General features: G+C 38.4%; 1 protein-coding gene and 1 long non-coding RNA gene across 5 annotated transcripts in view; one reads left to right on the top strand and one right to left on the bottom strand.

Moving 5' to 3' along the window:
* supt3h (SPT3 homolog, SAGA and STAGA complex component) overlaps positions 1-26103 on the top strand; it is a 398081-nt gene that overhangs the window by 194882 nt on the left and 177096 nt on the right. For all 4 annotated transcript variants that reach the window (XM_073057204.1, XM_073057206.1, XM_073057205.1 and 1 more), the window contains one exon: positions 8586-8670. In XM_073057204.1, the coding sequence (XP_072913305.1) occupies positions 8586-8670 (85 nt within the window). The remainder of the gene's footprint in view (positions 1-8585; positions 8671-26103) is intronic.
* Positions 17107-24687, bottom strand: LOC140733626 (uncharacterized). The gene is made up of 2 exons (XR_012100325.1): positions 24532-24687; positions 17107-17639 (listed from the first exon to the last, which is right to left on the bottom strand). It is a non-coding gene; the product is annotated as an uncharacterized lncRNA (long non-coding RNA).

Genomic DNA, 26103 nt, shown 5'->3' with positions numbered 1-26103 from the left:
GGGGGGGGGGGGGAGGGAAATGGTGCTTCACCTGCGAATCTGTTGGGGTCATGTACTGTGTTCGCTGCTCCAGGTGTGGCCTGCTATATATCGGCGAGACCCGGCGTAGATTGGGAGATCGCCTTGCCGAGCACATACGCCAAAATTATCAAAAGAAACCTGTAGCTTGGGATTCCATGTACATTCAGGATTCAAAACAGAACTTAGATGGTGTGATTAAGAGCCATGTAGAGTTATAGAAGTTATACCAGAAGTGGAGCTGGAATGTAATTGTTTATGACTGAAATAACCCATCCATTGCTGTGGAAGTAAAGCATAGATTGTTACTTACCACATAGGAAGTTCTTCTCCTTGTCTTTTAGTCCCTGCATGACTGCAACTTATTCTTGCTCATATGCTTATCAGATTCCTCTTTGATTCTTTTGACATATGGTTCACTGTGGGGTGTCTAATGTTAACCAATTAACCTGCCAGCACAAGTTCATGATGTGGGAGCCAGAGGAAATCCACAGCATCACACGTGAATGTGTTTATTCCACACAGAAAGCTCCTGAAGTTAGGATCAAAAGCAGGTGCTTGGAACTGGTAAAATAAATCACCTCCTTTTGTGCACTAAAACTATTTTCAAAGTGGTCAATTACTGTTGGTCAACTATACATATGAAGTTTATTGTTAAAAATACCTGAGCGTGAGCATGCAAACTCAGGCAGGGAAATAAGGGGGAGGAATAAGGTCATTTTCCAAAATACTTTATAGTGTCCCGTTTTGATGCTGGGGTTTGTAACTGATGATGATTTTCTGGTGATCAAAGTGTTTCCCAAGCAGTGCAATTTTAATTAATCGCATCTGAATTAAAGAAATTTCTTAGCAATCAGATATTCTGTAAGAAATTTCTGTGAAAAGCATGTGTGGTGTGCGATCAAATTTATGCAATGTGGAATGGTACTTTGTTTTGGTTCAAACAAGAAGTGTGGAAGTTAACTCACATTCAGTTGTCACAAGATTATAGTGGAAAATTGAATAGTTTATTCATGTTTTAATTAAAAACTATACTTTGAACAATTCCAGTAATAAAACAGGATTTAAAACAATTGAATATTTATTTTTTTAGAAATCTGTATGTGAAAAGGTAGTTTTGGGATGTATGATGTGTATTCAACCAATTCAGATGGGCAATATGATCACTGTGCTGTACGTTGGTAATAATTTTGGTCATGGGATGCAGGCCTTGCATGTCTCCTAAACTGGTGTGGCACTTTATTCACTCCAGAACTGAGGCTGATTTTCAGTTTCAGCAGGAAGATGAAATGGTAGTCAGTCAGAGGCCTAAAAGAGGACTGGGCAGATCTCAGGCAGGTGGAGATTAGAACATTCCACTGTGTTCCTCAAAGGCTTGTGACCAGGGCTGACTATAAGGCTGGGGGTGCAGTTGAAAGGGGATCAGACCTGAACCAATCAGGTGTTGTGTGTATTTGGGGAACAAAGATAATTGTGTGAGATGGAGTGTTTGAAGACTGGATGGTAAACATGAAGTTTAACTTATTGGGGTTCTGATGTGGAGCAACAGCATTAAATGATTCTACCGATGCATCTTGGTTCACATGTATGGCACCATCTGTAGAATGCCAAAAGATTAAATCCTGTATGAACTAAAGATGCAGTCTAATTGGTACTACATAGTACATTATAGCAAGAGCTTCAAATAAGTATACAGTTCTGTGCAGAAGTTCTCCCTTCTCCTCCCACCGCCTGTCTCCCACTTCACGTCTCCTCCCCTCTTCCTTCTCCCCCCCCCCCCCCCCCGTCTCCCTTCTCCCCTCTCCTCCCGTGTCCCCTCTCCCCTCTCCCCTGTCCCTTGTCCCTGGGCACCCTAGCTATATATAAGTGTGCCTAAGACTTTTGCATAGTACTGTACTTGCTCTGTCAGGTCAGCAGCAGAATGCTGCTGAATTAGGTAGACAGCTGCCTTTTTGATCTTGTAGTAATTTAAGAACAATTATGTGAGCAGTGAAGTGGAGGCTTAATATGGTTTGGATTGCTCTTTGTTTGTGGATATATTGATACACCCTCACCTTGTTCTAAGCTGAGTATCATCAAAGTTTATGATCCAAATCTGTGATCGTAATTTATCCAATTTTGCACAATTTTCCCTTTGTCCAACTTTTGAATCTCACCAATCCGAATGATCAGAGAATAAGTCTGAAGCCCCATTAGAAGCTCTCATGGATATGTGACTAGGTTGTAAACTAATAACCTTTTGCAGAATTGAACTAAGTTGTTCCCAGGTGTTTATTTCCTAAATTAGGTTTGATGTCCTTGAATCATGACTGCACAGGAAAAGTAGGATGTGCCATTGACTCTACCCCATGAGAAATTGTGAGTATCTAACTCAAGCAACAGAATTATTACTAAGGTGTGCCTCAGTTCCCTGAAAGTGTTCACATAGGTAGATAGTTTGGTGAAAAAGGCACATGTAACATGCTTTCCATTTTAAGTTGGGACATAGAAAGTAAAAGTTGGAAAGTTATATTACAACTTTGCAAAACTTTGAGAAGGATGTGATTACACTGGACAGAGTACAAAGGAGATTCACCAGGATGTTCCCTGGATTGGAGGCCCTCAGTTGGAGAAGAGATTGGGTAGGCTGCATTTGTTTCTCTGGAGTGGAGGAAGCTGTGGATGATCTAATAGCAGTCTAAAAAAATTAAAAGAAGTATAGATCAAGTAGATAGATTCTTTTTGCCATGGCGGTGTTGTCGAAAACAGGAAGTCATAAATTTAAGGCGAGTGGAAGGAGTTTTAAAGGGGATTTATGTGGAAAATTATTTTACACAAAAATGGTTGACATCTGGAGCAAACTCTAGAGGATGTGGATCCAGATATATTACATCTAAGAGAGATTTAGACAGGCACTTAAATAGCGTAGATAGATGCACATCCAAAGCAGGCAAATGGAATGTTTAGAGGTCAGCATGGATGTGGTGTGTCTATACGGCTCTGTAAAACCATATTCTGGGAATTGGCAGTGAGCTCCACAGGATGATATCTGAAGCTACAGATGAACCTCATATCCTGATGTATCAGTGTTTCTAATGTCCAGCTCATCGCTGGATAAATAATTACAAGAAAATTTGAAATAAATGAAAGTAGTTGAAATATTAGCAACTCAAGTGCAGCGTCCATGATGAGGGAAATAGAGTTAACCTTTTCTGATCAATGACTAAAAGAAGTATTTTAAAGAAAGAAGAACAGAATGGATAATTAGCATATTTGATTCAAGGAAATGCAGGAGTTGTTAGAATATAGAATTCTCTATTAAAGCAAATTTGGAAGCAAAATCCGTGATTGACTTAAATAAAGTTACAAGATACTGAAGTACAGTTTGGACTGGAATCTGGTAAACTGTCGTATCACAATAATTTCAAGCCCAGTGGATTAACTATTTACAGTTCTGTGATGCAGACAGAGTAAAGAGTTAAATTGTACCACTGAGGCAAAGAATGCAGGACTGAAGATGCTGTATATTTAAATGTGCGTAACATTCAGAATAAGTTAGATGAACTTGTGCAGTTGGAGACCGGTCAGTGTGACGTTGTGGGCATCACTGACTCGTGGCTGAAAGAAGGCCATAAATGGAATTTTAACATCAAAGGATATACTTTGTATCGAAAGGACAGACAGAAAGGCATAGGTGTGGCTCTCTTGGTAAGAGATAGAATTACATCATTAGAAAGAGGTGACGTAGGGTCAGACAATGTTGAATCTTTGCGCATGGAATTAAGAAACTGCAAGGGTAAACACACCATTATGGGAATCATATATAGGCCACCAAATAGTAGCCAAGATGTGGGGTTGAGATTGCAAAGGGAGCTGGAAAAGGTACGTACACATGGAAAAGGTAATGACACAATTGTAATGGGGAATTTCAGTATGCAAAGGGTTGGGAAAATCAGGTTGGTATTGAATCGCAAGGAATTTGTTGAATGCCTACAAGATGGCGTTTTAGAGTAGCTTGTGCTTGAGCCTACCCAAGGAAAGGCTGTCTCAGATTGGGTGTTGTGTAATAAACCAGATCTTATTAGGGAACTTAATGTAAAGGAACCATTAGGAGGCAATGATCATAATTTGATTGAATTCGTACTGAAATTTGAGAGGGAGAAACATCAGTCACATGTATCAGTATCACAGTGGAATAGAGAGAATTACAGAGGTATGAGAGAGGAGCTTGCCCAGGTGGATTGGAGGAAGATACTGGTGGGGGTGATGACAGAGTAGAGGTGGCTGAAGTTTCTGGGAATAGTTCACAAGGCACAGGATAATACGTCTCACTAAAGTTGTTGTTCTGTAATGGCAGGTGTAGGCAACCATGGCTGACAAGGGAAGTTAAGGACTACATAAAAGTCAAGGAAAGGGCATGTAAGGTAGCATAAGTGAGTGGGAAGTCGGATGATTGGGAAGCTTTTAAAATCCAACAAAAGACAACTAAAAAACTACAAGAAGGGAAAGGATGACATACAAGGGCAAACTAGCCAATAATATAAAGCAGGATACCAAAGGTTTTTTTCAGTTATATAAAAAGTAAAGAGAAGGTGAGAGTTGATACTGGACCACTGGAAAATGCTGCAGGTGAGGTAGTAAGGGGAGACAAAGAAATGGCAGATGAACTTAATAAGTACTCTGCTTCAGTCTTCTCTGTTGACGACAGTGGCAGTGTGTCAGAAGTCTGTGAGTGTCAGTGAGCAGGGGTGAGTGCCATTGCTGTTACAAAGTGCTAGGCAAACTCAAAGGTCTTAAAGTGGATAAGATGGACTTGGATTAACTTGGATCAGATGGACTACATCTGAAGAGTACTGAGAGAGGTTGCTGAAAAGGTAACACATGCATTGGTCATGATCTTTCAAGAATCTCTTGATTGTGGCATGGTCCCAGAGGACTGGAAGATCGCAAATGTCATGCTACTCTTTAAGAAGGGAGGAAGGCAAAAGAAAGGAAATTATAGGCCAGTTAGTCTAACCTCAGTGGTTGGGAAAGTGTTGGAGTCTTTTATTAAGAATGAGGTTTCAGGGTGCTTGGAGACTAATGGTAAGCCAAAGTCAGCATGGTTCCTATAAAGGGAAATCTTGTCTGAAAGATCTGTTAGAGTTCTTTGAGGAAGAAACAAGCAAGGTGGGCAATGGAGAGGTAGTTTATGTCATTTACTTGCATCTTCAGAAGGTGACGATTTTAATGAAGTACCACACGTGAGGCTGCTTAACAAGATAAAATCCCTCTGTCATTACAGGTAAGATACTGGCATGGATAGTGAAATGGCTGACAGTCAGGAAGCAGTGAGTGGGAATAAAAGAGGCATTTACTGGTTGCCTGCCAGTGACTAGTGGTGTTCCTCAAGGGTCAGTAGTGGGACCAGTACTTTTCATATTGTTTGTCAATGATTTGGATAATGGAATTGATGGCTTTGTAGCAAAGTTTGCGGATGATATGAAGATAGGTAGAGAGGTAGGTAGTGCTGAGGAAGCAATGCGATTGCAGCAGGACTTGGACAAATTGGAAGAATGGACAAAAAAATGACAGATGGAATACAGTGTTGAGAAATGTACAATAATACATTTTGCTAAAAGGAACAATAGTACAGATTATTATCTAAATGTGGAGAAAGTTCAAAGATCAGAGGTGCAGAGGGATTCAAGAGTCCTCGTGCAAGACTCCCAGTAGAGTTAGTTTACAGGTTGAGTCCATGTACAGAAAGGAAATCCAATATTGGAATTTATTTCAAAGGGAATAGAATATAAAAGCAAGGAGATAGTGGTATAAGACACTAGTCAGACCGCACCTGGAGTATTGTCAACAGTTATATCACAAAGATTGTGTTGTCATTGGAGAGAGTCTAGAGGATGTTCATGAGGATGATTCCGGGAATGAAAGGGTTAGCATATGTGGAGTGTTTGGCAACTTTGGGCCTGAACTCACTGGAATTTAGACTGTGGGGAGATCTCATTGAAAGGACTAGACAGGATGAATGTGGAGAGGATATTTCCTATGGTGTGGGTATCCAGGACTAGAGGACACAGCCTCAAAATTGAGGGACAACCTTTTAGAACAGAAGTAAGGAGGAATTATTTTAGCCAGAGAGAAGTGAATCTGTTTAATGCTCTGCCACAGAATGCAGTGGAGGCCAAGTCCATGGGTATATTTAAGGCGAAAGTTAATCGTTTCCTGATCGGTAGGGCATCAAAGTATATTATGAGATGTAATGTGTATGGGGTTGAATGAGATCCGGGATCAGCCATAATGGAATGGTGGTGCAGACTCGATGGAATGAGTGGCCTAATTCTTCTCCTATGTTTTATGGTCTTATTCTTTAAGTTCTAAACGACTTGCACACACTGTTCCCTCTAAGCTGTGTGGGTACATGGCAGCGCTGTAACTGAAATGCTCCCGCATGCATAGCCTTTGTTGCTATGCAGCTGGAATTTTCTTTTATATAATGTTAATTTAAAATGCCTCGCAGTTTTCAGGCCATGTAAAAGTTTCCTGCTCAGAAGAATGGTTGGTCTGCGCAGCTATAATAAAAAAATTCGATGGAAACTTGCTTGCATATCTAATTACAAATTGCCATCTAAAGATTGCAGTTGTTGAGGAAGAGTTCATTTACTATAAAATGTTGACGAAATTTGTAGTGACAAGTAAAATACTATTAAATGTACTGAAAAAAATCGGGGAGTATTTACTAATGCTGATAGAAAACCAGTCCCGGCTAGTGTACACCTCCAGTTTAGGTCTGTGCTTCCACTAGCCTAAAATAATCATTGATGTAAAGGAAGTGGCTGTGGTTGGTGAGCATGTTGGGTTTCTTCCTCTTTCTCAGCATCTGCTGTGATGATATGGTCATTGCTTAGCGTGGGAATTAAGTTAGCAGACAGCCTAAGGAAAAACTGTGAAAAGGAAATATCAATATAGAAACCTGTCACAATCTAAGCAGAATTTAACCAACAACCCACAGTAGAAGTGCGCCATCAACTGTTACATCATCCTGTGGCTATTTCAATATAACAATGCTGTACCTGACATTAATTTGCTGAGGTATATTGATATAAATGTGATAATGTGCTGAAACTATTCTGCAAAATGTTGATTTGCCTATAGATACATAAACTGCTTGAAGGCTTAAGGCTGATTTATACCTCTGCGTAGTAGCCTATGCCGTAGCCTTCGTAAGTGGCCTGCGCCGTTGTGAGCATTTATACCTGTGCGTCGGTTTGTCTGCATCACTCTGCAATTCACCGCCAAAACGCTAGTTGGCGGTGGGGTTTCTAATGGCAACTGAGCGCATCATGTTGGAGTTGGAGCTAATAAATGTTGAACAAAGGTTACTTTTATTGAAATTACTGAAACGCAGAAAAGAGAAGTGACGTCGGAGGAGATGGTATGTGTGACCTTTGAGTGGATTGAGGCAGAAGGAGAGTGAATTTTCTTTGCTTGTCTGGCCAGTGAGAGACATGGACAAGGAAATGCATTTCAAATATTTTCGGATGTCGGCAGGTAGATTTGACAATTTGGTTCATCGTCTCCAACCATTTATTGTGCATCAGTGTACGCACAGTATGCCTATAGAAAGGAGGAAATGCAATGCTACCAAGCGGACCGATCACAGTTGTTGTGGTCTGCGTCGCCGCGACGCACAGTTACATTTTTGGAGAGGTGCGCGTCAGGCTATGACATAGGGTACAGAGTAGGTTATGCGGCTTCACCGTACCTATGGTGTTCATTTGACACAGAAGTATAAATCAGCCTTTATGCAACAACATTGAACTGCTTTGAATATTAGATATGATTATTGACTAGGTTACAGCTTTTGACATCCTATTCATCTTTTAGCCAAATTAGTGTTACTGGTTCATGAAGTCAACAATTTTCCAATTTGTTATTATTTCACAACCTAATAATCAGTAGTATCTAAACTGAAAGCCAATGTACAATTGTCAGTTATTGGCACTGTTGTCAATCAGTTGATCATTACATTGGGAAGTAGGAGAGGATTCTAATTCACAAAGCTGCTACCACCAAGTAAAACTTGTAGAGATAAAAGTGGTCTTGTCTTTGACTGTCCCTCATTTGAGTAACAAAAGTTTGGAAATCTTAAGAAAGCAAAGTATTAATTCAATAATTCCAGTAAGTAGGATTTGAACACCATAGCAATCAGACAGATATATCATAGCAACACATAGAAAATGCTGGAGGAACTCAACTGGCCAGGCAGCATCTATGGAAAAGAGTGAACATTTGGCGTTTCTGGCCCGAAACATCGTCTGTTTACTCTTTTCCATAGATGCTGCTTGGCCTGCTGAGTTCTTCCAGTATTTTGTGTGTGTTGTGTGGATTTCCAGCATCTGCAGACTTTCTCTTGTTTGAGATACATCATCGTACCATTCTGTATGCTTCAATAATATGGATTTAGTCAATACGTATAAGTACAACAGTTTTTGTATTTAGCTATTTGCTGAATAATGGTTTTGAACCTAAAAAAGATTAATACACTGTTTTGTTTCTTGAAGCAATACCCTGATTTCTTCTTCTCTGCATTCCAGGTATGCTCTGGGGGATGCTCGCCGACCTCTCCAGGAGACTGCAGTTTTGATTGAAGATGTTGTACATTCTCAGTTGATTAACTTGGTAAGACCTAGCAAAAATTTCAATATTGAGAGTTGTAAACTGAGCTTCACGTCTTCTAAACTGAAATGAAGAAAACCCTTCAACATACTTGAGATTTGTGTGAGAGGTTGTAGTGTACAAATCTTTAAAAATTATTTGAAAATATCTAAATCGCAAGATCTTGGGTAATATAGGACATTCAGAAACCTCAATTTATCATTGAAAAATAAGGGCCTCTTGGGAGACTTGAATTCGTTTTATTTTTTTTGTAATTTATTTTTTATTGAAGTTCATCATCAAACAAACGTTTCCATAAGATGTATTTCAGACATTGTACCTATATATCATATAATCATATATATCACAAATCTCCAAAAAGTATTTATCTGGGGTATACACTTATAGAAAAGAGTGGAAAGAAAAAACAAGCAAAAGGAAAGAACTATGTACAAGTAGGGAGTGATCTTTATTTTACAACAGATTCATTGATTTGTGAGAATAAAATCAGGCCTATGAGGCATTATGTAGTTAAACCATTTTCCCCAGTATGACTCAAATTGTTCCATCTGATGATTAACAGATGCTGTTATCTTCTCCATTTTGTAAATGTCCATTGTAATTTCCATCCACGTATTTAAAGTTGGGCTCTCCTGTGATAACCATTTCCTAGTAAGAGTCTTTTTACCAGCCACCAACAGTATATTCATTAAATATTTATCTCTTTTCAACCATTCTTGAGGTATATATCCAAAATATATGGTCTTGCTCTCTAATTAGTTTTAAGGCACTGGTGGCAATATGGGTACATGTAGAGAAAGAAACATCTGAAAAGCTACATTTGCAGTAAGTTTTTCAGTGCAAGCATCCATGCTGGGATCATTATTTTTTAACCATTCATGCAACTTAGGTTGGAAATGTTTAAATATACTAGTCTATTCATGTTGTGTTATATAACCATATAACAATTACAGCATGGAAACAGGCCATCTCGGCCCTTCTAGTCTGTGCCGAATGTTTACCTCTCACCGAGTCCCACCGACCTGCACTCAGCCCATAACCCTCCATTCCTTTCCTGTCCATATACCTATCCAATTTTACTTTAAATGACAATACCGAACCTGGCCTCTACCACTTCTACTGGAAGCTCGTTCCACACAGCTACCACTCTCTGAGTAAAGAAATTCCCCTTCATGTTACCCCTAAACTTTTGCCCCCTAACTCTCAACTCATGTCCTCTTGTTTGAATTTCCCCTACTCTTAATGGAAAAAGCCTATCCACGTCAACTCAATCTATCCCCCTCATAATTTTAAATACCTCTATCAAGTCCCCCCTCAACCTTCTACGCTCCAAAGAATAAAGACCTAACTTGTTCAACCTTTCCCTGTAACTTAGGTGCTGAAACCCAGGTAACATTCTAGTAAATCTTCTCTGTACTCTCTCTATTTTGTTGACATTGGTTATGGTACAATAGAATTTTTTGAAGCATTAAATTCATTCCTTTGAATATTATGAAGTTATTTTGTAGGATTATTTTAACCACCCATAGAATTTATTTCGCAGTTACAGGGATTTTGTTTTAACCAAATACTATCAATAATAAAGAGTAACCATACGCTGCTGTCATAACAGAAACCCAACTGTGACCTTGTTTACTGATAACACTTATAGCTTTCCCTTCATGTACTCAATTTGGATGTTGGTGTGTAGTGCTGGATCATTGATACTGACTTTGTTCATTTGATTATACTTTAACCTCTGAGTTAGAAACTGCTGTATTCAAGTCCCGCGCCAAGATTGAATCTTGGTTGACATTTTTGAGGATGAAATAAGGAAAGCACATCATTGTTAGACACACAGCTCTTCACACATAAGCCGTTAATGCAAAAGTAGATCAATTTATTCAGAAAAAAATCTCTTGGTACTACAGAACTTGGTGATCTCCCAGTGTCCTGGCAACACTTATACTTCAGACAAATCCCAAAATAGCTTCATTATAATTTATTGCATAAGTGTTGCTGGAGTGTTGGTATTTCCAGACTAGCTGGGATGGGATGTCTAACACAATTGAGTGTTTTAAAAAGACAGAAATTTGCTGATGATGGAAAGTCTTGCAGCTTTTGAATAATATGAAATTCTTTATACTGATACTTTACTAATCTGAATAAATAAATATGGTTTATTTAAGAGTGTAAATTTTTGAAGTTTTATAACTGAGCTGGCTGCTGACAGATGTCTTTTAAATTTTTTTTGTGCCACACAAAAGTACAAGTTGGACCTGTTCATGTGTCCCTCTCAGTGCTTTTTCCATATTTACTTCCACCACTTTCTCTGAATTCTGCTTCAGACAACTATCATTATTTATGTGAGGATAATTTCCCTACACTTATGAAAGGCTCACCAGACTATAATTTACTGGATTATCTATGTTGCCCTTCTTAAACATAGGAACAACTTTGGCTATTCTCCAGTTCTCTGGGACCTGACTGGGGCTAAGGAGGATATAAAGATCTCTGTTAACCAGCAGTCTCCTCACTGGCCTTCCTCAATAACCTGGATTAGATCCCCATCAGGTCCTGGAGACTTACACACCTTAACGTTTTTTAAAGAAACCCGGCACCATCTCCTTCTTGATGTCAGCATCCCCCTCTCTAATATCACTACCCTCCATGTCCTTCTCCTTGGTGAATACCGATGGGAGGTACTGATTTAGTGTTTCACCCTTCCTGTAACTCTGGGCATTAATTTACTCCTTTGTCCTCAAGTGGTTCTATCCTCTCCTTAGCTACCCATTTGTTTCTAATGTATGTATAAAAAGGATCGGGAATTCCCTTAATCCTATTCCCTTATTGTCCTTTTAAGTCATCCTGATTCCATGTTTTATTTCTTTATCTTATCTTTATATATTCAGTGGCCATTATATTAGAGATACTTTATACATGTGCTCTTTAATGCAAATATCTAATCAGACAACCATATGGCACAACTCAATGCATAAAAATATACAGACATGTTCAAGATGGTCAGTTGTTGTTCAGACAAAACACTAAAATGGAGAAAAAATGTGATCTAAATTATTGTAACCATGATTGTTCGGTGCCTGATGGGGTGGTTTGAGCTTCTCAGAAACTGCTGACTGCTGATGTCTTGAGATTTTCACGCACAGCAGTCTTTAGAATTTACAGAGACTGATACAAAAAACACGAAGTGAGCGGCAGTTCTGTGGGCAAAAATGCTGTGTTAATGAGAAAGATCAGAGGGGAACAGCCAGACTAGTTCAAGCTGACAGGAAGGTGACAGTAACTCATACAACCATGCAATACAACAGTGGTGTGCAGAAGCGGATCTCCGAATGCAGAGCGTATCGAACCTTGAAGCGGATGGGGTACATCAGTAGAAGATCATAAACATACACTCAGAAGCCACTTTTTTTAGGTACAGAAGGTACCATATAAATTGGCCACTGAGTCCATTTCTTCATAATGTGGATCAAAGTTAAAATTTAAGAACAAATAATTTTCTTATTGCCTGTAAATATAATAGTTAATTTAAATTAGTTACTTCTATTAAAAGAAGTAGCACTGTAGAAATGGGCCATTCGACTTAGCTGAAATGTGCCAGCATTTGCACTGCACATAAATCAGATATGCTGTATTTCAATTTCCATCATCAATAAAATATAGTGGATTCCTTTATTGGGTGTAAAACAAAGTGTAACTCATTTCTGCTTTGTGTTCTAATTGAACAACGTTACATGAATATTTTATTCCCCTTATTTTTCTGAAAAAAGGAAAAACAAAAAGGTAATGCTGTTTAACTATTTGAAGGCAGCAGGGCAGATTGAGAAAACAGTTAAAATATGCAACCAGAGTCCTAAGCAGCATAAATAGAAGTAAGGAATCCAAAATCAAGTTATGACAAACCTCTGTAAAATAAGGGTTTAGCCATGACTGGAGCATTTAACCCAGTTCTGTTGTCATTTTAATTGTCGTTCAACCATATATGAATACCCATGAGTACAACCAAATGAAAGTGTTATTCTGGGGCCAAGGTGCAACACATGGTATCAACAGTCATACACAGCACAAGGCACATATGGTGCATATAAGACAGCAAGCCCATATAAGGCAAAGAAAGTCCAGGACCTTAAGTCCATGAATGTTGCAGCAGTGTGCAGTGGAGCACAATGCAGCTTGACTTCTGCCGGGTGAACACTGGGGGCAGCACCAACTCCATCTTGGACACTGCACCTCTCCACTCCAACGCTTAAAGCAGAAAAGTTTGAGAGAGGTACGTGATGGAGGCACACAAAGTCATGATGTGTCTTCACACTGTGGAGGATAAATGTTTTCATTTGCTTAAGAGTCATGAACCAGAAACAATGGATTTACAGTTATTAACAAAACAACTAAAGGTGATATATATAATTTCCGTTTACACAGTGCGTGGTTCAAATCTGGAAAGCATTGTCTGATCTGGTGTAAATAAATTCAGTCGTGGTTTTCAAAGTATATGGTAAAAGCAGAAGAATAGAATTAGCTGCATTGCCCTTACGGAACGGTACTATGAATAGACTACAATGTTGTACCTGTTCTGTGTTTCCTTCTCACTTACCTCCGTCTCTGAGATGTGTGTCTCCAGTATGTCCTTCCATTCTTTGCATTTCAAACAATCTGTCATGCAGCATGCCTTTTATTCTTCTCTCACATGCATCTGAATAGTCCATCTATCCATTACACAACCTGTGTTTCTGTAGCTCTCCCTCTTCATTGTTTCATTCTCCCCTCCCCTCACAAAATACCCTTCAGTGTCAAGTCTTTTGTGCAAACTCCATCTATGTTGTCACATGCACGCACGCACGCACACACACACGCACACACACACACATTTGCTCTTTACTTTCACATACTGCACTCCACTCTCTCTCCCTTTCCACACTCTCTCTTTCTACCCTCCGTCCCTCTCCACTCTCTGTCCCTCTCCCACAAGCCATTCCTCTTCCCCAATCTCCCCCCTCTTCCCCCTCCCCCACCTCTCAACCCTCCCACCTCTCTCCCACCTTTTCCTATCCCCCTCACGCCCCACCCTCCTGTCTCCCTCCCCTTCTCCCATCCCGCTCTCCCCACTCTCCCACCTTTCTCCTTCACTCCTCCACCCTTCCCTGTCCCCCTCCCAGCTTGCATCGACATTCCCGCTGTCTCACACATAGTCACAGAAGCACGCATTCTCATTCTAACACATGCACTAACATCCTGATACACACAGATTCCCTCTCTTACACACACAATGCATTCTCTTTTTCTGACATACTCCCCTCCCTTTCTAACACACGTACTTGCATATGCACACGAACATATTCTCTCCCAACACCATCCTGAACCTCTAGTGAATTTTCTGCCTTTGCAGTTACTGATATTGTGGCAAATTGCCTTAACTGAGTAGTTTGCTTTGATACAGTGAACTGAATTTGTTTACATTGGTATTATTGATTTTATTAATATTTATTAGTGTTATTAATTTTAGGCTTTGACTTCTTTTGAAATGTCTGTGTACAGTAGCATGGTGGCGTAGCACTTTGCAGTGCTAGCGATCGGCAGTTGAAATTCAATCCTGTTGCTGTCTGTAAGGAGTTTGTTCTTCATACCAGGTGTTCCAGTTTCCTCTCACATTCCAAAAAGACATCTGGATTAGAGTTAAGGTTGTAAGTTGTGAGCAGACTATATTGGTGCTGGAAGCATGGTGACAGTTATGGCTTCCCCCAGCAGATCTCGGACTGTGTTAGATGTGCAGTGGGGATTTCACTGTATGTTTCAATGTACATGTGACAAATGAAGCTAATCTTCTATCTTCTGTTTATTTGCTGCCATGTCAGCATGGACAATCGATGAAAGAGCTGGACTCTGTTGTTTACCTTTTTAATTCACTGATACAGGTTCTGAATCCTGAACAGTGATCATCTTCAGTCAGTTATATCCTTGTTTTTCTTTCACCTTCATGCAAAGTTGATTTCTTTGCTTTTATCCATCTTGGAAAGCAAAAAACTAGGTAAAAAGCTGAATGAAAGCAAAGAAACCAGCAGCATTTTCTCTGCTGAATGTATTCATTGGCCGTTTGTCTTGGCTCTGGATCACAGAAAGTAAAACTCTCAGACTGACCACTGATGCCAAGTGCATTTTTTTTTCACTTCCTTGAGCCACAAATTCTCAGCTGAAAATACTGCAATGAAATCTGTTTCACAATTAAGTTGGATGAGTATTAAGTGGGCATGGAAGCTAATCAGGTTTACTTTACATTTCAGGTGTTCTGTGTATATATCATTCTGTGCCTGTCCTAGTAGATTTATTATGAATTTCATAGAGTCAGTCCTTCAGTCCACCATGTCTATGGTAACTATCATGCCTATCTATATGAATGCCACATGCTTTTAGGTACCTCTTCAGATGCCTCCTAAAGGTTGTTGTTCCTCTGGCAGCTCATTTTAGATCAAACAAGTACTCTTCATGTAACACATTTCCATTGAAATCATCTTCATGTCATCTGTAGATTACCTTCTTGATATCATAATTTTTTGCCCTTTAGTTTTAGATACACCCACCCTGGGAAGCAGGATGTAGTGCTTTCCCGGTGTATATGAAGAATAAACTCTTCTCAGGATTCCAGCCGGATACACGTATCGATTATAACTGATGTTTCGATGACATACTCTGCCATCTTCACCAGGGACCATGTCTGGTCTGGTGGTATAAATACCTTTGTTATCCATCCCTCCTCCCCCAATCAGGTTTCCACTCTCCCACCTTGTTTACAATCAAATTCCAGTTCTTACTTATAGAGCACAACCTTTGTCTTTGTTAAAATTCTTTTTCTCTGTTTTTATTTCAATGGCTTCCTTCACCAAGCGGTCCCAAAAGACATTGGTGCAACACAGTAGATTTGTGCTGTCAACATCATTTCTAGAATGCAGTGTTCCGCTGCTGCTATCTTCTCCAGGTAACCCAAACAGATACACCTTCTGTGCTCCGTGATGCAGGATTCCACCTTGTGTCCCATCTGGCTGATGTACGCTGCTCCGCATTCACAGGGAATCCTGCAAATGCCAGCTGTCCTGAGTCCCAAGTCAACTTTGACCCACATAAGCTGTGATTTAAGCTTCCTTACAGGTTTGGCAATGGTACTAATCTGGTATTTCTTCAGGATCCTGGCGATCCTTCCAGAAACCCTGGAAATATAGGGAGGACGGGCAGTAGCGACAGGTTCATCCTCGTCAGATTTCCTGGTTTTTGCATCAGCTCTTTCAACTCTGACTATCTGCCCTTTATAACTCTCTCATATTTTTAAATGTCTCTAACAGGTTACCTCTCAGCTTCCTTTGCTTCAGGTAAAACAGGCACAGCCTATCTCTCCTCATAGCTTAAATGATATCCAGGCAACACCCAGTGACTTCTTCCTGCTTAAACACATTTTTCTTATAGTACGGCAATCATAACTGCACAATTTTCTGCAACATTCATGCACTCAGGGTCTTGGACTATTCTTTTGAGTGACTGTACTTTACTGATATATTATCCATGCTTGCTATCTTGTATGTGCTATGCGTGCCTTGTGCTGTGTGTGACGGTCGGTACTGTATGTTGCACCTTGGCTCTGGAATAACACTATTTTGTTTGGCTATATTTATGGGCATTCATGTATGATTGCGTGACAACTAAACTTGAACTATGAACTACTTTAGTCAAGTAAGTGAACTGACACTTTTTTTTATTTCATTGGGATAAGTTTTGTTTAACTTGTCCACATTTTTCAGTTTGCTTGAAGGGAGCAGCTAATGAAATCTAGCTCTGATTTGTACGGGGCCCTTATGAAAGAATGTCACTTTACATTTTATGGTCAATAATACCTCAATATTTAAGTGTAAGATTAAGAGCATTAGACCAACAACTGCTACATGTTCGTGAGGATCTATCAGCTGGAGCGATTTTGTTTTGAAGAGGGGACATTTTAATTATTAAATAAGGTCAGTCTCGAACTATTCTTGCCCTGTAACAGATTCTATTCTACTGTTTGGTGTATACTTGAAATATTTACACATTTAGAATTGAGGTACTTGAGGCACTTAAGTTGGCTTTACTTTGTTGAATTGCATCCAGGATTATTTAGTGACTTAATGTGTCGATATTGTGGAGAAGTTGATAGAATTTTGTCTGATTTCCATCAGAGATGATATTATTGAGGTGGAACATAATCCAGGTATTGAATGCATAAAACCAATTATTTGGTTAAGCTCTGATCATCAAAGAAGGAGGAAAACACATTAAGAATGATCAAATAGAGATGAGTTTGTTACCACAAAGACCTTCTCTGGATAATATGTAAATGTTTTGCTTTGATGGTATACTAAATTAATAGTGGAAGATGGGTTTAATAAGAATAAATAGACAATTAATTATTTTCAAGACAAGTCAAGTTTATCATCATTTAACTGTATACATGTATACTGTCAAACGAGACAACATTTCTCCGGACCTGGGGATAAAGCACACTAGTACACATAACACACAATAACTTGGGAAACTGAAAATTAAATCTACAAATGAATTACAAATAGATAAACAAAGTAAAGTGCATAGATTAAATATTTACAGTACAAGTTAGCCAGTGACACTTCGAATGTGATGCAGCAGGGAGTTCAGAAATCTAATGGCCTGAGGGTAGAAGCTGTTTCTCATCCTGACCATTCTAGTCTTTATGCATTGGGGTCTTCTGCCTTATGGTAGAATGTCAAAATGGGTGCTAGATGGATGGGTGGGATCCTTGATCGCACTAAGGGCCCTGTGTACACAGCACTCCTGATAAACGTCCCTGATGAATGGTAGGGAGACCCCGCTGGTCTACTCAGCTGTTTTCATTGTCCTTTGTAGAGACTTGCCGTCCGATGCTCTGCATCCTATACCAGATGGAGATGCAGCTTGTTAGAATGATCTCGATGATTCTCCTGTAAAATTCAGTTAAGAGAGGGTGGGTGGGGGGCCTCGCATGCCTCAGTCTCCTCATAATACAATGTATAATACAATGACTACTGTCAAGTTTGATACTGAGAAGATAATTGAAGATAATAGTGGTGGATTAATGTGAGGGAGACTTTATTTGGTCTGTGAATGATCTATTTCAATAGAGTAATTAACAAAAGAAGATGCATTACCCGACAAATGTTGGAATTGTTTTTGGTACATGATGTCAATGTTCATGTGATGGCTTTGGAATTCAAATTGTGGTATCCAACCATAAGTTGATATCAATTATCCAATTTCATTGCCACTTCTATTGACCCCAACTAACTAAAAAAAAGTCTAAATTTGGAAATAATTCAAAAAATCTGTAGCTCAGATGGTTGTTGTTTGGGTTGAGTTTTTCTCCGATCTTGGCAATTTACTTGCAAATGTTTCATCACCATACGAGGAGACATCATTGGTGCACTGTTAATTGTGGTCCTCCAAACACTTGGCCTGTATATACTTACCAATCAGCAGATTGTTTGTCATTATGGAAATTAATTGCGATCTCATCGCTGATTGATTGTGTGGCAAACTTCATGTGTTGTGGTTTGGAATTTTGCAAACATTGGCTAATAAATAGGATCGAGGTCGACAGGTCTGTTTACAGAATTGTGTATTGAAAATCATGCATCTAGAAATTCTTTTGCTTGCGTGTTTCTTGTGCCGTGACTTTCACTGATGCCAGTCGAATTAGTGCCCTTCTTGATCTCTACACATTTGAAATATCTCCAAACTGGGGGAGAAAACTATCCACAAGGATCCATGAAAATCAACTGGCTGTCAAGTGGTATGACCAATTCTCCTTAGATGCTACCCATGAAGAACAAGAGCAGCACAAATTTAACTGGGCATCAGTAAAAGGCAAACAAGCAAACAAGTGGCATGCAAAAGAATTCCTAGAAGGATGGTTTTCTGCAAACAATTCTGTAAACAGGCATGTAGACCTCGATCCTATTTTTGAGCCAATGCGGGCAGAATTCTAGACTGTAATGCACAGAGTTCTCCATACAACTAATCAGCAGATTGATAGGTATCTGAAGGCTGAGGATTCAGAGGATATCACAATTAACAGCAAATTGATTATGCCTCCTCTTATGGTGACAAAACGTTAGCAAATAAATTGTTAAGATCAGAGAATATCTAAATATTTTTTGCTCAACAGACTGTTTCTGTTTCATTAGCAGATGTTACTGCAGAAAATTTTACAAATCAAATATTCCAAAGCTCTCAAGAACATTGCAACAATGAAAATACTTTACGGTCTAATTGACCGCAGTTTTGCGAGGAAAACCTATTTGTGTGGAACAGGAAGGGAAATGTTTAATTAAATAAACTATGTTATAATTACCAGTCTGGAATTTTAGTAAATATACTGTACCTTGAAATTAAAATATATTAACAGCTTGCTCCAAAATAAATAAACATGCAACTATATGGTTTGCATTTACAGGAGAGATTCTGGTTTGGTTCGATGAAAAGTACATGTTTACTTCAAAAGAATGAGTTATTTAATATGATGTACAAATGATAAGAATCTTTAAACATCTTTGTCAAAATAAAAAGTACACACAAGTTGAGATCACAATTTTAAACTTGGGTTATCAGGTTAATATGACTCTTTGTTGAACGGTATCTCTTTGTTGTGGACTACCACATGTAAATTACTTTGCGTCACCAAAGCGATTTCAGACCAAGTTTCCTTCTGCAGGAAGAACGAAATTCTCTAAGAGGAGAAAAAATCTCTTGCGGAAACCAAACAGAACCAAAGTGAAGGTTCAAATGGAGCAGTATGAGCACCTGGGATCCAAGTTGTAGAGAAGAAGATCTGTAAATCTCCGTATTTTTTTCCCTGATCCATGTGCAAGTTGGCACACGGTTAATATGATCTCAGACTGAATGAGTAGTTCAAGGATTGCTATGATTGAAAAACATCTCAGTTCATGGGGCATTAGCAGAAGTAGTGGATAAGTGTGAGCTGTTCCATTAAGTTTGGCTTCAGTTGATTTCTGCTGGGATTAGTGTCTGCAAAACAGCAATTTTTACATGTAAACTAGTGATAATAAACTAGATTCTAATTCTGATTTCCAGTAAAATGTCTAACTATTCTGGAGATAAGGTTTTAAAACAAAAGTAGAATAGCAAAATAATTGTGAGGTACTATCTTGATTGCAGAAACCTATGGTTTTCCATGGATATATTTTTCTGTTTTGATAAAGCTATGGCTCATGTGGCAGTTAAGGGGCTTTTATGGAATAGCGATCATAATATGAACACACTTTATATAAAAGTTCAAACTGATTTCATTCATTTTAAAACTTGCATCTCAAATCTTAAGTGAAACAAACAACAAAAACAATGGGACATCAGTTGGCAATGATAGATTGAGAAACTACATTGAAGGGTTTATCAGTAAGCAAGCAACAGGTAACATTTAAAAAAAATATCATTTACCAATAATGTATATTCCTTTACAGCAATTCATCCACGGTTAACATGTAAAGGTAAGTTTAATGTTGTTAAAATAATGATGTAAACCTGAACATTTGGAAAACTTCAAAATTCTCTAAAGGATAATCATAGTGTTGATAAGAAACAAAAATAAGCTGTAAAAGCTTATACAGAGAGGTAAAAGTAAAAGATTAGCCCCTTTTAGGCTGAAATGGTAGAATTTATGTGGAGTAATAAGGAAATTGCAGAGGAAAATAAACATTTCATGTCAATTTTCACAAAACATCCTGGAATTAAATTAGTAATGGAAAATTTAATGGTGTAGAAAAGTGATAAATTCCTCAGGATCTGCTGAACTGCATCCCTGGGTTTTGAAGGATGAGGCTATAGAGATGGAAGAAAATCCACTGCCTTTCATCTTCTAAAATTTCAGTATTCTTTGGTACTGAGCCCACAAATTGTAACCCCTTTATTTAATAAGGAAGTAGAAGAAGCAAGAAATAGTTTGTCAGATACCAATATTAGGGAAAATGTCAGAATCTATTATTAAGGAAGTGGTAACATATCAGTGGGAAAATAATAATAAAGTTTAAAGTAAATTTATTATCAAAATACATGCATGTCACCATATACAACCCTGAGATTCATTTTCTTACAGGCATACACAATAAATCAATAATAATAATAATAGCCATAATAGTGTCAGTAAGATGGGGTAATTGTGTTTGAAAAATCCTTTAGTTTTTTGAGACTAGACCTAGCAGAATTTCAAAATTCAAAGTAAATTTATTAAAGAGCTACATACAAGTCACCCTATACAACCCTGAGATTCATTTTCTTGTGGGCATACTCAGTAAATCCAAGAACCATAATAGAATCAATGAAAGACTGCACCAACAGTGTGAACACAAGATAATAAGCTGCAAACACCAAAGAGAAAAAAACATATACATTAAATAAGTGATAGCTATCAAGAACATGAGATGAAAAGTCCTTGAAAGTGTATCTATAGGCTATGGGAACAGTTCTGTGATGGGGCGAGTGAAGTAATCCCCAGTGGTTCATGAGTATGAGGGTTGAGGAATATAACTGTTCCTGAACTTAGGTGTGAGTCCTGAAGGTCCTGTACCTCCTTCCTGATGACAACATTGAGAAGAAAGCATGATGTAGTGGTGAGGATCCCTGATTATGGATGCTGCTTTCATGCGACAGCGTTCTGTGGAGATGTGCTCAAAGGAAGGGAGGACTTTACCTGTGAAGGACTGGACCGTATCTACTACTTTTTGTAAGATTTTTCATTCAAGTGCATTGGTGTTTCCATACAAGGCTGTGATGCGACCAGTCAGTATATTCTCCCCACACCACACCACACCACACCTTCAACACAAACACCTATGTCAGGATGCTGTTTATCAACTATATCTCAGCATTTAATACCATCATTCCCACAGTCCTGATTAAGAAGCTGCAGAACCTGGGCCTCTGTACCTCCCTCTGCAATTGGATCCTTGACTTCCTAACTGGAAGACCACAATCTATGTGGATTGATGATAACACATCCTCCTTGCTGACGCTCAACACTGGCACACCTCAAGGTTTGTTGACAATGCAACCATTGTTGGTATGATCTCAGGTGGTGACGAGAGTGCGTACAGGAGTGAGATATGCAGCAACAACCTGGCACTCAACGTCAGTAAGATGAAAGAGCTGATTGTGGATTTCAGGAAGAGTAAGATGAAGGAACACATACCAATCATCACAGAGGGATCAGAAGTGGAGAGAGTGAGCAGTTTCAAGTTCCTGGGTGTCAAGATCTCTGAGGATCTAACCTGGTCCCAACATATCGATGTAGTTATAAAGAAAGCAAGACAGTGGCTATACTTAATTAGGATTTTGAAGAGATTAGGCATGTCAACAACTTCTATAGATGTACTGTGGAGAGCATTCTGACAGCCTACATCAATGTCTGATATAAGGGGAGGGGGGGGCGCGGGGAGCGCAGATACTGCACAGGACTGAAAGAAGCTGCAGAGGGTTGTAAATCTAGTCAGCTCCATCTTGAGTACTAGCCTACAATGTACCCAGGACATTTCAGGGAGCAGTGTCTCAGAAAGGTAGTGTCCATTATTAAGGACCACCAGCACCCATGGCATGCCCTTTTCTCATTGTTACACTCAAGTAGGAGGCATACACTCAGCGATTCAGGAACAGCTTCTTCCCCTCTGCCATTCGATTCCTATATGGACATTGAACCCTTGGACACTACCTCCTTTTTTTAAAAATATACAGTATATCTGTTTTTGCATATGTTTTAATCTATTCAAAATACACATACTGTAATTGATTATTTATTTATTATTAATTTTTTCTCTCTTCTATATTATGTATTGCATTGAACTGCTGCTGCTAAGTTAACAAATTTCACATCACATGCCGGTGATAATAAACCTGATTCTGATTCTTTAGAAATTTGTCAAAGCATTAGATGTCATTCTGAATCTTTGCAAATTTCTGAGGAAGTAGAGGTACTGCCATGCTTTCTTCAGAACTGCATTTGTGTGCTGGGCTCAGGACAGATCATCTGAGAAATTTGAAGTTGCTGACCCTCTCTACCTTTGATTCACAGATGAGAATTGGCTCATGGTCCTCCAGTTTCCTGAATCTGAAGTCAATAATCAGTATTTGGACTGCTGTAGGCTTTTGATAAGATGCAACATGGGATTATTTAACAGAATTGGAATATGTGGGATAGGGTCGGTATGCTAGCGTTAATTAAGGCTTGTTTAAAACAAAACTGAATAAACAGGTCTTTACAGTTTGGGAAGCTGCGAGCAGTCAAAGCATTGCCAGGATCATTTCTGGGGCTCCACATGAATGAGGGGATTGAGTGTAATCTATCCAAGTTCATTGCTGATAATATCAGCTCTAAGGGAAATGTTTGAGAGAGTAGATGATGAATGGATGTTAGAGATATCTAGAATTAGGGGTCAAAGTCTTAAAATAAAGGTAGAGATTTTTTCTTTCACAGGTGTGGTATATCTTCAGAATTTTGTGTCCAAGAAGGCTGTGAAGGTTCAGTCACTGAGTGTATTCAAAATGGAGACAGATGCTCTTTTCAGTATTAACATAGAGATATATGGACTAGTGTAGGAGAGCGCTCCTGAGATAAATGACTCAGCTGTGATACCTGGGCCTGAATGCTTTATTCCTGCTATGTTTTAATGCTCTTGCTATTAAAGAAAATTAGAGTAGAAGAAAAACTACTTTTAAAAGACTTTTTCCACTTACACTGACATCTAGTGTTGACTTAATTCTTTCCTTCCTTTGGGCTGAACAACTGAAGAGGAAAGAACAAGTATTTCACAAATTACTTGAAGTTTTCCTTTACCTTATTTTGTGTTAAGTGACAATGACTTGAAAATAAACTATCATCTGGTTTATATTATAAATTTTATAGATTTTGTGCAGGATTATGTGTTAATTTTCAGAATGAATGTTTTTGTGTTGGTTTTTACAGACATTTTATTATTGACAGAGTAACAATTCGTGTATCACCATTGCAGAGAACTAGTTAATGCAACGATCTTACTGAAGCTCCCTCCCTTAATCCCATTAGAAGCAATAATTTCCTCATCAAGAGAAGTATTGGTGATTGGCAATTGAACATGTTTTAAAAAAATTTCTAGCATTATTTTACAATGTGTTAAGATTTGTGGGTACTTTTTGCAATTAACTTGTCTCCACCAGTGCTTACTTACGACTGTTTACAAGGGAAGACATGGCCAACTTGCTTTCTTTAAACAGATAACCGAAGGAACGTCAGTGACATGAATGTAGATGAGGTGGAAGTTTGATATGTCGTAAAGGTAGTCTTCCAAAGTCTTGAGAGAGACAAGGGCACTTATTTATGAGATATGGAAAATTTCTATAAAATATTGACAAGCTGCCAGTAGATTAAAGCAGAATTATATGGGAAGGAAAGGAAGGACGATATAAAAACAATCAAATTCATACAAATTTATTTCCATTATCATTTCATAAAATAATGGAATTGATTTATCATGCATAATTTGGATATTGCTTGCAGAGTAAAACCATTTACTGAACATTTCAGTGATGCCTACACTGAAGAAGTTAAGATGCTGCCTGGCCTGCTGTGTTCCACCAGCATTTTGTGTGTGTTGTTGTTTGAATTTCCAGCATCTGCAGATTTCCTCGTGTTTACTGAACATTTTGTTCTTTTTTTTACAAATTCTACTCTTCATATTAGATGTCTTTTGGAAAAGCTAGAAGTTACAGTTTCATATACAATTCTCTGTCTTTCAAATTATGATAATTAACAACAATATAATACCATCACACCCCACGACACAATGGTAGTACCTTCTGGCTTGTTACAGATCGAGAAATCATTCCAGTGATTGGATTAATGAAGCTATCAAATTTGACGTTAAAAATCTACATCCACTCCAACGCACAGATGAAGATCAATTTGTGTGAAGAATCTGTAGCTGGTCCTCTTTTTGAGATCTTGACAGTAGTCTTTCTCGATCACTGAAACAGAAAGTGCACTGATTGGCTGGAAATTGAAGATGGATTACTTACCATAACCATCAATCTGCACAATGTTTCTTTTACTGTACGTTATGAGCAGTTTATTTCTTATTTAAACTTCAGAAAATTTTTTAGCATTCTGTCAAGGACATTTTACTTTCTTTTTAAATGCTTCCAAATTTTGCATTGAGGAGGAAATAGCTAAGGCATTCATACTTTATGCAGGGTTGTTTCCTCCCAGATGCTTATCCGTAATTCTGTTATAGTAAGGACAAGTGATTTTAAAATACCTGGCTTGTGCTCGAAGATGCAATTATTGATAGTTTGCCCTAAGGAAGACTGTGTAGGCGCCAGTAGAACAAATTTTAAAAAAAAACTATAGTCTTTTACTGTGGAGTTTTTAACAAAGGTTCTTTTAATATTGAGGTTAGGGTGAAAGCAGTTCATGATGTGCAGAGTTACTTCACTGCCTCAGTGATTACGTAACCAGTAATTACAACTGACCTAAAGCGAGAAATACTGTGAATATTCATCTACTCAAGCAGGATCTGAGAAGAAAGAAAAACAAATGTTCAAAATCAATAACCTTTCATTCAGACTGTGTGTATAATAGAGCATCTACAGATTTAGAAAAGGATTACTGTATTGTGATATCTCAGATTATCTGTTCTTACAGCTGAATGAACTCCAGTATAAATAAGAATCAGGTGATTTTACAAAACCTGCTGATTCACAAGAGTAGCTTTGCATCCGGACATCAAATTGGAAATGTATTCCTTCGTGACTTCTGAGCTGGTGAGAAGGAATTTGACTTCATAGCCACATTCATGAATGTACAGCCAGCTGTATGTGTAACTGAATTGACAATGAAAAAAATCTCCATATAATTCTGTCCATTTCCATTGTTTCTGGTCAGATTGGTATGGTCACCATAGCTTAGGACTATATCATCAATACTAAAGTATTGACAAACAACTGGTTACACTTTAAAATAATTAGTAATAATAAGTACCAACAATGGCCTCCTTTAACAGCTTTGGGTGAGGATAAGAGTTAATTTATGTTGTGAAACCCTTGGAAACATGATTAGAATCAATAATAGTTTAATTCCTGTTTACACTATGTAGCTAAATGACATACACTGTACAGCATAAAATCCTTTAGGAGAAAACATTTGGAGGGGCTTATTGGAACATGTCCAAGACTACTTATCCAGGACCAACAGGCTCCAGGACAGCTTCTTCCACCAGGCCATCAGACTGATTAATTCATGCTGACACAATTGTATTTCTATGTTATATTGACTGTGCTGTTGTACATAATATTTATTCTAAATTACGAGAAATTGCACATTTCACATTTAGACAGATGTAACGTAAAGGTTTCCTCGTGTATATGAAG

Source organism: Hemitrygon akajei, chromosome 9, assembly GCF_048418815.1.
Source record: "Hemitrygon akajei chromosome 9, sHemAka1.3, whole genome shotgun sequence".
Lineage (NCBI taxonomy): Eukaryota > Metazoa > Chordata > Chondrichthyes > Myliobatiformes > Dasyatidae > Hemitrygon > Hemitrygon akajei.
Note: the sequence above shows the minus strand (reverse complement) of the source record. Positions and strands in the feature narration are given on the sequence as shown.